Source organism: Papio anubis, chromosome 9, assembly GCF_008728515.1.
Source record: "Papio anubis isolate 15944 chromosome 9, Panubis1.0, whole genome shotgun sequence".
NCBI classification, from domain to species: domain Eukaryota; kingdom Metazoa; phylum Chordata; class Mammalia; order Primates; family Cercopithecidae; genus Papio; species Papio anubis.
This window is the reverse complement of record NC_044984.1, coordinates 6,439,329-6,452,959: the sequence shown is the minus strand read 5'-3', so window position 1 is coordinate 6,452,959 and position 13,631 is coordinate 6,439,329. Positions and strand designations below refer to the sequence as shown.

The 13,631-nt window shown below is 52.8% G+C and overlaps 1 protein-coding gene across 4 annotated transcripts; it reads left to right on the top strand.

Moving 5' to 3' along the window:
- Positions 1 to 5,815: 5,815 nt before the first annotated feature.
- LOC116268825 (amiloride-sensitive sodium channel subunit alpha-like) lies at positions 5,816 to 11,581 on the top strand. 4 transcript variants are annotated; one of them, XM_031650220.1, is made up of 3 exons: positions 5,816 to 5,894; positions 6,207 to 6,306; positions 8,720 to 11,581. In XM_031650220.1, the coding sequence occupies exons 2-3, from the start codon at positions 6,292 to 6,294 to the stop codon at positions 9,284 to 9,286; spliced, it is 582 nt and encodes a 193-aa protein (XP_031506080.1). In that variant the 5' UTR covers positions 5,816 to 5,894; positions 6,207 to 6,291; the 3' UTR covers positions 9,287 to 11,581. The 4 variants fall into 4 exon arrangements, with proteins under 4 accessions (XP_031506080.1, XP_031506083.1, XP_031506082.1 ...); XM_031650223.1 differs by lacking the exons at positions 5,816 to 5,894; positions 6,207 to 6,306 and adding an exon at positions 6,382 to 8,056 and having other exon boundaries at positions 8,720 to 11,580; XM_031650222.1 differs by lacking the exons at positions 5,816 to 5,894; positions 6,207 to 6,306 and adding an exon at positions 8,063 to 8,228 and having other exon boundaries at positions 8,720 to 11,580.
- Positions 11,582 to 13,631: the final 2,050 nt, after the last annotated feature.

The following is a 13,631-nucleotide window of genomic DNA, read 5'->3' as shown; positions in this document are numbered from 1 at the left end:
GAGACCCTTGAGAGCTCTGCAGCTCGCCCTGCTCCCTGTCCTCAGGGAACCTCCCTCCCAAAGAGGCGGGGAGGGTATGCGGAAGGGAGTCCTGGGGCCAGCAGGCTGGACCTGGCCACTCAGGCCCTCTGCTCTGGCTTCTTTGGCCATGAACTTTCAAACCCCTTAGAACTGGAGAAAGCTGAGAGCCCACCCAGTGCAGCCCCCTCACCTTAAGCATGGAGAGGGAAGCTAAGGGTGACACATGAGGGGAATGGAATTCCAGGGTGGCTTGGTCTGGTTCCTTTCATCCTCCCATCTCCCTCAACAGCCCATCCACCCATGGAGCTACTTGCAGCTGCCCCCTTTTACACGTGGTTCTCTAGTCCCCAAGTTTCTGTCTTCCTGACTCCCACCTGTCCTGGAGGCTTCACTGAGGCTCTGGAAGGCGTCCTCTGCCCTAGGTTGTACAGTCCCCGTGAAGACTGCCCTCTGTACCTGGCTGTCTTGTCTGCTTCCTACCAGGCCGTGAGGGCCGCCATGGCCCAGGCTGAATCTTCAAGTATGTGTTCCCCATGCTTAGCAGAGTCTGGTACATACCATGTGCCCAAGAGGTATTTATGGAATAAAGGAGTGATGGCCACGTCACAGAGCCAGTCCACAGCAGGGCCGGCTACAATCTGGGTCTCCTGATGTCTAGGTCCCAACTCATTCCAGCAGTCCTGCCACCTCCTTGTGGCTCAGGGGTGTCTCCCTTGGGATGAGGGGTTAACGTCTCTTGCGATCGGTCACTTGGGCACCATCCCCCGCCCTGAAGGACTCTGTTCAGCACTCATCCTTACACTGGTCTGTCTAACTTCGGGTCTGATGTCTGGACAGGTGCAAGTGATGGGAAGTGTGCATGGGGAGGGGAGGTCACAAAACGGGGAAAGGACCTGCCTAGGCTGTAGGCATGTCACTCTGTGAGGCTGTCTCCCCTCACCTGGTGCAGGCAGCTCACTGTACACATGGGCCAAAGATGGCTGGAAAGGGCAGAAGTGTCAGAACAGCGTGCGCTGCGCGAGCGCTGGGGGCTGGGGTGAGATGCCCCACTGAGCTCTTACATGCGTAAAGGAGTATGTGTGTTGTGACCCTAGGCCCTTTTTTCTCTCTCTTCTTTTTACTTTTTACTGTGGAAATTTCACATGCAAGTTAATATAGCAAAAGAGAAAAAGTAATATTTGGAGTCTCCCGTATACTCCTTACGCAGCTTCAACTCACCGTCAGTTTCATTTATTCTGTATAGTCCCTCCCCCACCAACACACACACTCTTCGAATCCCTCGTGATTATTTTGAAGTAAATCCCAGACATCATATCATTTCATTTGAAAATATTTCAGGAGTTTACTCTAAAAGACAGGGACTCTTTCTCTTTTCTATTTTTCCTCTTTTCCCCACCCTGTCTTACGTGCTGAGACCCTTTCTTTTAATAGAGGTGTAACATATAATACAGTGAAACACATGAGGTACACTGATCTTACAGATACAGCTCAGAGAGTCTTCACTTTTGTGTATTCTTGCAATCCCTCAATTGTTCCAGAACGTCTCTTCTCCTCTCCTCCCTCCCCTCCCCTCCCCTCCCCTCCCCTCCCCTCCTCTCCTCTCCTCTCCTCTCCTCTTTTCTATACGGAGTCTTGCTCTGTCACCCAGGCTGGAGTGCAGTGGCATGATCTCGGCTCGCTGCAACCTCTGCCTCCTGGGTTCAAACAATTCTCTGCCTCAGCCTCCCGAGTAGCTGGGATTACAGGCGCCCGCCACCACACCTGGCTATTTTTGTATTTTTAGTAGAGACGGGGTCTCACCACGTTGGCCAGGCTGGTCTTGAACTCCTGATCTCGTGATCCACCCGCCTTGGCCTCCCAAAGTGCTGGGATTACAGGCGTGAGCCACCACACCCGGCGCCAGAATGTTCCTTGAACTACAAAAGGTTGCTACATGCCCTTCCCAGTCAAAGCTTCCTGCTTCAGAGGTAACCACTATGTCAGACCCCTTTTAACCCCAGCTGGCTGGACTGTATCCTTCTTTCTGCTGCCAGCCCTAAGCTGGCGCTTCAGCCCTCACGGACTCTCTACACCCTAAGGAATGAGCCCTGAGATCTGGGTTTTGATCCTGGCCCCATCACTTTATCTCTGTGGCCTCTTTATTGTTCAGTCGGCTGCTGGTTTGCCTGCAGATCTGTGGGACGGAGGTGGGGTGGGAGGAGAGAAGCAGCCGGGCTATTTCTCCCCTCTCTGCTTTCTGGCTTCACCTGCAGTTGGTTGTCTTCCTTCCTTCCCCGTTCCATAATCCCATCTCCTACCAGAAGTCCACACTATTTAGTTCCTGCCAAATGGCTCCGGAGGCTTCCTGGTCTTTGATGCTACATCACCCTGCTGTCTTTCCAGGCCTAGAGATGGTAGCTGTTTCCTGCTCTGCTGTTTTCTGAGCTACCTCCCATTGGCTTCTCAACTCCTCCATCACCCATGGACCAGTTAGTTCTCTGTGTTAAATTCCTTTGTTTGAAAGACTTTGAAAGAGTGTTTCTTGTTTCCCAGCTGGATCATGAAAGACAAATCTTACCAATAACTGGCTACCACAATGCCCGGCCATCCCCAGGAGGATAAAGGGAGACTCACAGGGGTGAGAAATTCACAAGTTCACCACGGGCAGGGCATTGTCTTTGTTTCTTTCCTTTTGTGTTCTTCACCAGTCTCCCTGAGACTGATTTCCACTGAGCAACACCAGACCCAGACCGAGCGCCCCAGGACTCCTAAAAGGTGTGTGAGGGTGGGACTCTTCTACCAGGACTTCTTCCGAGGGAGCTGCTGAGAGCGCCTTCTTTCCACAGGCCCATGAGGCATCCAGAAAGGGGGTTGGTGGGAATGGATTCTTCTTCTTTTTTTTTCTTTTTGAGACAGAGTCTCAGTCTGTCACCCAGGCTGGAGTGCAATGGTACAATCTCAGCTTACTGCAACCTCTGCCTCCCAGGTTCAAGTGATTTTCCTGGCCTCAGCCTCCCAAGTTGAGTAGCTGGGACTACAGGCATGCGCCAACAGGCCCAGCTAGTTTTTGTATTTTTAGTAGAGATGGTGTTTTGCCATGTTGGCCAGGCTGTTTTTGAATTCCTGGCCTCATGTCATTCATACACCTTAACCTCCCAAAGTGCTTGGATTACAGGCATGAGCCACTGCACCCGGCCAGAAGAAAAATACTATTTCTTCTCTCTTCTTCTCCACTCTGCTCTTAGCTGACTAGTGCTCTTGGAAAGGGTCTGGCAAACACCCAGAAGTGCATAACTGATGAGGGTTGTCTTTTTCCAGAGTATTTGCATTTTCAGTGGTGACAATGCCTTAACCGAGTCTTTTCAACGGGGGTGACTTTGCCCCCCAGAAGTCATTTGGCAATATTTGGAGATGTCTTGGTCACAATGACTCAGGAGGTGCTACTAGCATCTAATAGATGGAAGCCAGGGATGCTGCTGAACGTCCTACAATGCACAGGATTGTAGATAGGACAGAATCATCCTGTCCCACCACAAAGAAAGATACAGCTGAAAATGTCAATAGTGCCAAGGTTGATAAACCCTGTCTTAACTCAAAGCGATCAACTTCTAGGAGTGAACTTCTAAGTAAACTGCCAGGGGACTAGATGAAGAGTGGCATTTTTCTGGTCCATCGTTTTAAATGAAAGAGAAATCTGTACCACTAAGGGCAGCTGAAAAGACTGTTGTCTTCCACAGTGGGCAGCCCCCAGTGTGAAGTGGCTAATTAGCTCCAAGTAGTAAGAATAAAGACTTGCATTTAACTAAGTAACTGATTCTCATCCTGGAAAGGATAGAAGTGAACAGGGAAAAGCGAAGAAAATTTAGACAAATTAATAGACCACAAATAAATGGGTTGTCAGAGGAAGTTAGGGTGTTTGAAGTTTTGCAGATGCTTTTTCATAGCATATCCTGCTCTGTCAAAGATAAACTAGCAAAGATGCTAGTTCTGCTGTCTTCCACAGAGTGGGTCGGCAAACAGTGACCACTAGACACTGAGGTCACCAAGATGAATACACCTGGTCTCTGTCCCTGCATATGTACAAACACACATACATCAGGATAATAATAATAAATAATAGTAAACAGTGGTAAGTGCAGAGATGGGCTCTCCCTAGGAGGCTGGAGTGATTACTTCCGTCATCTCCTGTCCGCGGAGAACAAGAGGCAGGAAGACCCTGTGCACTCATAACCCTCATCCCACGGCAGCCCCTCTGGTTTCACTTCTCTCCCTGCAGCCGTGCATATCTTATGGCCACACCACAGGGTTAGAGGATAGCTGGTGTTGGGAGGGGAAGGCAGCCCTGGGTTGGCGGGAAGGGCTGGGGCTCTGGGGGAGTCTGGGGGTAGTCCTGGGAAGGCGGGAGGTCCTTCCAAGACAGAGTCTACAAAGCTCTTGACTTCTTATAGAATAAAACTACTTCCCTCAAAGTCAGAGAAGGAGAACTGAGCTTGGAAAGGAGTGGCGCAGTTTTCAGTCTGGCCCCACCCCTAACTCCTGGGTGACTGTGGCCAAGTCACTTTGCTTCTGTGGGCCTCAGTCCCCTCATGCGTGAAGCAGGGGGCTAGATGCAAGGTCAGCTGGAAAAAGTCTTTGTGCCCATCCGGGTTGCCTTACCCACCCCTTCTTGCCCTTTCATTTTCTCAGGTAAGATCACCGGGGCCCACAGAGCTCAAGTGCCTTTCTCAAAGTCACATAGTTTAAAAGCAAAAATAGGGGCTGAGCATGGTGGCTCCCATGGTTGTAATCCCAGCGCTTTGGGAGGCTGAGGCAGGAGACTGCTTGAGCCTAGGAGTTGGAGGCTGCAGTGAGCCATGATCATGCTGCTGTACTCCAGCCTAGAGGACAGTGCATGATCCTGTCTCTAAAATAAATAAGAAAATAAAAGCAAAAATGGAAGTTGTAGAAACATACCTATAACATGGTCCCTCTTATAAAAAAGAACTATATGTTTTGTTTTTAAAAAATACATGTAGGCCGGGCACGGTGGCTCACGCCTGTTATCCCAGCACTTTGGGAGGCCGAGGCGGGCAGATCACAAGGTCAGGAGATCGAGACCATCCTGGCGAACACGGTGAAACCCTGTTTCTACTAAAAATACAAAAAATTAGCTGGGCGTGGTGGTGGGCGCCTGTAGTCCCAGCTACTTGGGAGGCTGAGGCAGGAGAATGGTGTGAACCCGGGAGGCGGAGCTTGCAGTGAGCCGAGATCATGCTACTGCACTCCAGCCTGGGCGACAAAGCCAGACTTTGTCTCAAAAAATAAAAATAAAATAAAAAATAAAAAAATAAAATAAAAAATAAAAAATACATGTAAGTTTATAACGGCACACAAAAAGATACAGAGAGATATACAAATTACGGTGGCTCCCCTTGGGGGAGGGAAAGGAAGGGGACAAAGGGAAGCTTTTATTGTTCTACATACTTCCGTATTGCTGAAAAATTGTATTATGACAAAAACATATTTGTGTTTTATTTGTACACTTTCAAAAGATCATCTTTAAAATGGACTTCTGACCAAAGCGCAGGTCTCAGATTTCTATTTTCCTCACAAGACCAAGCCTGCTCTAGCCCACTCCAGGTCTAGAATGCTGCAGCACTGGGCTTGCATTGCCACTCCCATACCGAGCAGGATGTGGCAGGGTCACCACCCTCTGGCTCAGCCCAGACCAGGCATTGCAATTCTTCTCACAGAGCCCTTGATACGAAAACTATTTGCCATGCTGCCTTCAGCTAGTGGTTGGATTTCAGGCATGAGCTAGCAAATAGAAAAGGCAGGGAGGTGCTTTTCAGAACCTTTGAGATCAAACAGCCAGGGTGCTGAGCACCTTGTCTGCAGGGAGGACCATGCCCAATGTAAGGACCTGGCTCGAGGGAGACTGGAGTTTCTAGGAGTATCTGGGATCTGTGGGGTGGCGGGGACATTGCAGAGACCTTTTCACAGAGCCAAGGAGATAACCCTGCACCCAGAGAGTGGATGAATCCATGGGCTCTGTGTGGGAGTGAGGGAGGCCTTCCCGGCTTTCCCATCCTGGTGTAGCGGAGCCCCGATCCCCCATGAGTCTGTCTCAGGAAGTAAATGGCTAAAGCGCTAAGTAGATAACGCCAGAGGAGGAGGATTCTGAATTCTGTTTATAGCTCTGCTCATATTTTGTTTTCTAACCTCAGAAAACTGGTTTATCCTTGGGAAGGGTCAGTTTCTTCATCAGGACAATGAAGAAAAATCCAGCTGTCCCTTCCAAGGGGAGGTATCATGAGCAGTATCAAGGTAAGCAAGGGAACCTGGTTTGGAATCCTGGTTGACACCGCTCTCACTTTAAGAAGTCGCAAGAGACAGCGGCAAGAGAGGAAGCCACAGACCAGGTCGGACCCTGAGCCTGGAGTACCGCCTTCTCTCTTTGCCTGCTAAGCTCCTTGCTCTTCAAGATTCAGCAGAGAGGACACCTTCTCTGGGAAGGCTTCCTGAGTCTCCTGCAGTGAGCCCTAGGCTCCCCCAGCCCTTGGCTCTTATCTCTTATCTCTGAGAAATCTGAGATCTGTGCTTTGGTTAGAAGTCCGTTTTAAAGACGATCTTTTAAAGTGTACAAATAGAAACCTTATCTTATTGTATTGCAGCTACCTATTTGCAGGCCTATCTCCTCCCCCAGTGTGTATCAGTGCTCAGGCTGGGCCTTTGTCTGTGGGCTTGCGGAGGGAGGCAGGACAAGCCAGCGACCACATTCCTGCACTCCTGGCTGCCTCCTGTGGGGCCCTCGAGGGAGCGGCAGGCCTCCCTGTTGCGTGCAGGGCCCAGGCTGTGTGGGTGGTTCTCCAGAGTCTCCTAGAGCCCTTTTTGGGTCTGATTCTCTGACCCTCCCTTCTCTCCTTGCTCACCACTTGGCACTCCACTCCTTATCCTTTTGCTGCATTAAGTTTGGAAAGAGATTTTGGAGAAAAATATAGCCCCTATCAGTGAATTTCTCCTCCTCCCAGGGCCTGTCCAGGCTTGCGCCATGCCCACTCTCTTCCTTTCCAGCGCTGGCCACGTCCTCCCTGCACCTTCAGTGCCTACTGTCCCTGCCTCTCCCTGGGCTCCGGGTCTGTGCCCACAGTGTCCTGCTTGGCCCTCGTGCTGCCTCTGGTTGCCCACATTCCTGCAACTCTGTGACCACAACAGGGGCGATTACACATTCCTGGCCTGGCAGCCAATGGTGTAAAAAAGAACAGAATGTCCTAAGGCCCCGCCTAGCCCCCAGCTTCACCTGGGCCCCTCCCGGGTCTGGACAAGGTTGGAGGGAGTGGTGAGGACTCAGCAGGAAACAGGAGGGACCAGGAGGAGGCAGATGCGCCCCACCTGAGTGCGCCGCGTCCACTTAATGAGTGAGGAGGAGGTTTGCAGAGACCTCTTCTCTCTTCTCTCCAGGGCCTGGGGGTGAGGCTGAGCTGTGGGTACCCTTAGAGGGTTGCCCACTTGCTGAGACTCCAGTTTCTGGAAGCACACTTGGGACTCCCCCCTTGCTCTCCTGCCTGGAGAGAGACTCCCTTTGGTGCTGGCCCCTCCTATTGCCCCCGCCTCCGCCCCCCACCCGCCTCTACTCACTCAGTGCCCCTCCTCCATCCCCATCTCTCCGTCCTTTGCTGTCCCTCTCTATTGTCTCCCTTGTCCTCCAGTTTCCCCACCCAGGCCCTCTCAGCCTGGCTGGCCCCTTCTCCTTGTGTTGCCCTCCTGGCTGTGGGCTCAGGATCCTTCTACTTGTTCTGATCTTTGCCGGTAACCTGCCATCCTGTCCCCCAGCCTCCTTGCCTGTCAGGTCTGCATCTAAAGCCCCTGCCCAGAGTCTGCCTTCTTAGGTCCAGTACTCCCAGTTCACCTGCCCTCGGGAGCCCTCCTTCCTTTGGAAAACTCCCAGCTCTGACTCCTCCTCAGCCCCTCCCCCTGCCCTGCTCACTTTTAATTGAGATGTTAATGAGACTCCTGTTGCTTCTATCCCTGGCTGGCCGGCGGGCGGGCTCCCCAGCCCGGCCGCTGCACCTGTCAGGTGAGGGGGAGGAGAGGCTTGGCTGCCAGATTCAACTGGAAAGGAACCAGTCCCAGTCCAGCCGCAACCTGGGAGTGGGAAGCTGGAGGCAGCCCAGACCTCCTGGAGCCCGGCAGTCCTGGGGTAGAGACAGAATCAGGACGCAGCTCGAGGTCAGGGCCAGAGGCTGGAGGTGAGGGCCTAGAGTGAGAAGGGGCAAGGCAAGTGGGGAAGAGGAAGAGAGGCGGGATTAGAGAGAGGAGCCAGGTCAGGAAGAGGAGAGCTGGGAGAGACCCAAAGAGAAACAGGGCAGATAGAGAGGGAGTGAGAGGCAGGCGCTGAGACACAGATCCCAGAGGAAGATCAAAGGAAGAGGGCAGAGACAGAAAAGGAGGTGCTGGGACAGAAACCAAAGGGTGGCCCTCTCAGGGAAGCAGAGGAGAGGCTGTTCCAGGGAAGCCCAGCTCCGGCACTTTTGGCCCCAACTCCCGCAGGTCTGCTGGCTCCAGGAAAGGTGGAGGAGGGAGGGAGGAGTGGGAGAATGTGGGCGCAGGGTGGGACGTGGGCATGGCCAGGGGCAACTTCACTTGGGTTCCAGGGGTGATGGGAGAGGGCACTCAGGGCCCAGAGCTCAGCCTTGACCCTGACCCTTGCTCTCCCCAATCCGCCCCGGGGCTCATGAAGGGGAACAAGCTGGAGGAGCAGGACCCTAGACCTCTGCAGCCCACCCCAGGGCTCATGGAGGGGAACAAGCTGGAGGAGCAGGACGCTAGCCCTCCACAGCCCACCCCAGGGCTCATGAAGGGGGACAAGCGTGAGGAGCAGGGGCTGGGCCCAGAACCTGCGGCACCCCAGCAGCCCACGGCGGAGGAGGAGGCCCTGATCGAGTTCCACCGCTCCTACCGGGAGCTCTTCGAGTTCTTCTGCAACAATACCACCATCCACGGCGCCATCCGCCTGGTGTGCTCCCAGCACAACCGCATGAAGACGGCCTTCTGGGCAGTGCTCTGGCTCTGCACCTTTGGCATGATGTACTGGCAATTCGGCCTGCTTTTCGGAGAGTACTTCAGCTACCCCGTCAGCCTCAACATCAACCTCAACTCGGACAAGCTTGTCTTCCCCGCAGTGACCATCTGCACCCTCAATCCCTACAGGTCAGTTAGTCCCTCTGCCCATTCCCTGGTGCCTGCGCCTGGAAGGGTGGTCCGGGGTGCTGAGGTGCTCACTGGGCAGGCACAGCCTCAGACCTGAGGGTGGGAGCTGATACCCCTGTCCCAGGTAGAGCTCACCACTGGCAAAACGAGGAGCCTCCAGCTTGCTGGACTGCTGTCCCTGCCCAGTGGAGCCGTCCTAGCACCCCAGGCTCACCCAGAGTGTGGTTGTTGGAGCAGCGTTGCCCTCCCCTGCCCTGTCTTCTCCTTCCCTCCCGTTCCCTTCTCCCTCCTGCAAGTGGGAGGGAGTGCTGCAAAAGGGCAGGGGTGTGCTCAGCTCCATCCTTTTCTGGAGCAAGATGCCAGCAAAGTATACGGCCTCATCCCCCTCACAGGAGAGTCTGATGGAGAGGTGAGGCTAGGTGAGGGGAGGCGAGGCCTTGCAGGTGCTGCAGAGGTGAGTGCTGTCAGTCTTTGTTTAGAAGGGGAATTTGTTATGGAGAAAGCAAAGTGGGGGTTCGTGGAGGTTAGGGCTGCAAGTGAGCCCAAAGGCTGGAGGCAGGGGCCTTACAGAACAAGGAGAATGGGTCAGGCTAGAGAGCAGCCCCTTGTGAAGCTGTTCCCCCAAAAGACCCAGGCTGAAATGCCGCACTGTTGACCTGCCCAGGTGCCTGACCTTTACGTGCTTGGGTGTGTCCTGAAGTTTTGGGTTTCGTCAGTGCTGTTTTGCCAATGTTGGGTCTGGAAACCGGAGCGGGTGGTGAGCGGGTGGTGAGCGTGGAGAAGAGAGGAGGGCAGGGCTGAATGTTTTTATATACCTTTTATTTGCATTCACCCAGCCATGCCACACCTTGGGGACACCTGCGTCAAGCCAGACACAGGGCTAGGCACCAGGCAAAATGGATTCGTGAATAATTCATACACCCTTTATTGAAGGGCATGTAGTTTGCTGTGTTCTGGAGACAGATAAAATAAGATGGCAGAGACAGGCATATAAGCCAGTAACTGTGGCACACTGGGATAAGTATGATAAAATAGTGAGTTAGTGTGCCTTCAAGGAGTGTCAGATCTTTATGGGTGTGAGTGTGTGTGTGTGTGCACACACTCGTATGTGTGCGATTATGGATGCTTGGGATTTGTCATGCTGTGGGTATGCCTTCGCATATTCCATCATGTCCAAAGGTGTGTTACGGACTGAGAAAGGTTGGGACGTCCTGTCCAGGAGAGAGAGAGAAAAAAAAAGCCGGGCCATGTTGTTGATTAACGTCTGTATAATGTCCCGGGTAGGGACCATTTCCTTAAGAAGCTGCTGTGTGCACAGACACTGCTAAGGTGTCCACTGGCATCTCATTTCATTCTCACGTCTTCCCAGGCTGGTGCTATTGTCATCCCTATTTTACACTTGAGGAAACTAAGGCAAAGAGAGGCAAGTCACAACATCACAGAGAGAGTGACTGAGCTGTGACTCATCCTGTTTATGCCTAATCCCAAAACTCTGCCTCTTTTTAATACCCAAGATGTGGGGCGTTGAGTGAATGAAATTTCCAGGCAGACATGGTTTCCATCTCATTTCAGAGCTCTCTTGGGTACTTCCCCTCAACCTCGTTTTTCTCCCCCTGGTGCCTGCAGACATCTTCACCCCTTAAGGCCTTGGTGGAGGGGAGGGATGCAGCAGGAGGGGGAAGGACAGCAGGCGGGGCAGTGGGCACTCAATAAATATTTGTGGTTGAAAATATGTCAGTGAGAGATGGAGAGGGAGGGCAGGGGTGAACAGGGCGAGGCCTGCACAGTTCTTAGGTTCTGCTGTCCCTAGACAGTCCAGGAAAAAGCCAGGGAAAGGAGGCCAGAGGCCCTGCCTCTGGGGACTGCAGACTGGGAAGCAGCCATCCGCCCAGAAAGAATCCCTCCTGGTTGAAGGGCTGCTGCGGGAGTTAGGAAGGCAAGAACACCTAGGAGGGGAGGGAAGTCGGGGAAGGCTCCCCAGCACAGGGGAAGGAGATTCAACACCCACCAAACACTACGCGCTTGACCTTGTCACATGATGTGCTACACCCTAAAGCTGGGTGCTTTATAGACACTCTCTCATTTAATACTGACAAGTGCAGGGAGGTGGGCAGTATTATTCCCATTTTTTTTTTTAGATGGGAAAATTAAGGCTTGGCAAGAGGAAATAGTTTGAACAAGGGAACATACATTATTTATTTATTTATTTATTTATTTATTTAATTAAAAAATAACTGCCGGGCGCGGTGGCTCACGCCTGTAATCCCAGCACTTTGGGAGGCCAAGGCAGGCATTGAGGGGTCTGGGATGGAGCCCAAACAAGGTTGTTTAAAAGAGCCCCTCACTTGAGGCCAGGAGTTCAAGACCAGTCTGGCCATCATGGTGAAATCCCCATCTCTACTAAAAATACAAAAATCAGCCAGGCATGATTACGCATGCCTGTAGTCTCAGCTACTTGGGAGGCTGAGGCAGGAGAATCACCTCAGGAGGCCGAGGTTGCAGTGAGCTGAGATCATGCCACTGCATTCCAGCTTGGGCCACAGAGTGAGACACTGTCTCAAAGAAAAAAAAAAAACAGTAATAACGCTTGTATATATTTATGTGCCAGACATTTTTACAAATGAATCTAAATCAGATGATCTGCTTTAAATTATTTCTCACAACACACCTTGAAAGTAGGTATCATGATTACTCTAATTTTATGGATGAGGAAACTGAGGCCCAGAGAGTTAAGTAACTGGCTCAGCTTCAGACAGACAGCAAGTGGTGAAACTGGGACTCAGAAATCATCCCCCGCCCCCCAATCCCCTCCCCCTCGCCTCCCCACTCCCCCCTCCCCGCCAGGCTCCAAAGAAAAGCCAGGGCATCTCAGGTTAGCAGCTGAGTCACAAACCAAGTGTGTTTGATTTCAAAGCTCTTTTTTTCCATTACACTTTAAGTAGGGATCGGGCAGAGACCTCCCAGGGTCGGGGGCAGTTGGTGCGAGCCCAGCGGGCAGAGCAGCAGTCCTAGGAGGACAGCTTGTCAGGCGTGCCGGAGGGAGGGATCCAGGGCCACTCCTACTCAGGAGAGAGGCAGGAAGGTAAACAGGTTAACCAGCCCCAGTGAGTGAATCACAGGGAGCGCGGTGAGTGACTCCTACCGAGGAAATCAGTTGATGAGCTAGAGGAACTGGAGTGAGGCAGAGCTGCCCAGGGCTGCCCACCTGCCGAGGGTCATCCCCAGCAGAGGGAGAGGAGGAAAGTGGACATGCAGGACTCTGCTGCTTTCTAACTTCAAGGAAAGTGGACAAAGCACTGAAGACTTTTCAGACTAACCAAGGAAGTGCTGAGTCCAAAGGGAAGGGTTACCCACTGCAGCCCCTTTTTCTCTGGTCAACAAAGGACTTCTTCACCGAAAGGAGTGGGCCAGTCATACCTACAGTCATGGGAAACAGAGCCCACAGACGTATTTTTCATCCAGTCCCAGGAACGGTTTAGACTGGACCTAAGAACTTGGGGTTCTTGAACAATGAAGGTCATGCTAGCTTCTTTCCTGGAAATGGCACAGCAGGAGGCCAGGAGTGGGTGAAGCAAGGGGCAATTTCCCAGAAAGAACCCCTATGGGGAAGGTGGGGAAGGCCTGAGCTAGGGAGTCCGTCCCTGCCTGCAGTTCCCTGATGTGGTGGGCAGGCTTTGCACTCCCCGGGCAGTCTGGACACCAGGCTTTACTCAGCAGGGCTGGCAGGAAAAAAAGCCTGGACTTTTAAGAGTTGACTCCGGGCCGGGCGCGGTGGCTCAAGCCTGTAATCCCAGCACTTTGGGAGGCCGAGGCGGGCGGATCACGAGGTCAGGAGATCGAGACCATCCTGGCTAACACAGTGAAACCCCGTCTCTACTAAAAATACAAAAACTTAGCCGGGCGAGGTGGCAGGCGCCTGTAGTCCCAGCTACTCGGGAGGCTGAGGCAGGAGAATGGCGTGAACCCGGGAGGTGGAGCTTGCAGTGAGCTGAGATCCGGCCACTGCACTCCAGCCTGGGTGACAGAGCGAGACTCCGTCTCAAAAAAAAAAAAAAAAAAAGAGTTGACTCCCCTCTAACCCTGCCACGGTGGTTGGATCCTTCTCATGTCAGGAACCTTGCTACCTTTGTGGCAGATGCTATTAAAAAGTTCTTCCTGGCCGGGCGCTGTGGCTCAAGCCTGTAATCCCAGCACTTTGGGAGGCCGAGACAGGCGGATCATGAGGTCAGGAGATCGAGACCATCCTGACTAACATGGTGAAACCCGGTCTCTACTAAAAAATACAAAAAACTAGCCGGGCGAGGTGGCGGGCGCCTGTAGTCCCAGCTACTCGGGAGGCTGAGGCAGGAGAATGGCGTAAACCCGGGAGGCGGAGCTTGCAGTGAGCTGAGATCCGGCCACTGCACTCCAGCCTGGGCAACAGAGAGAGACTCCGTCTCAAA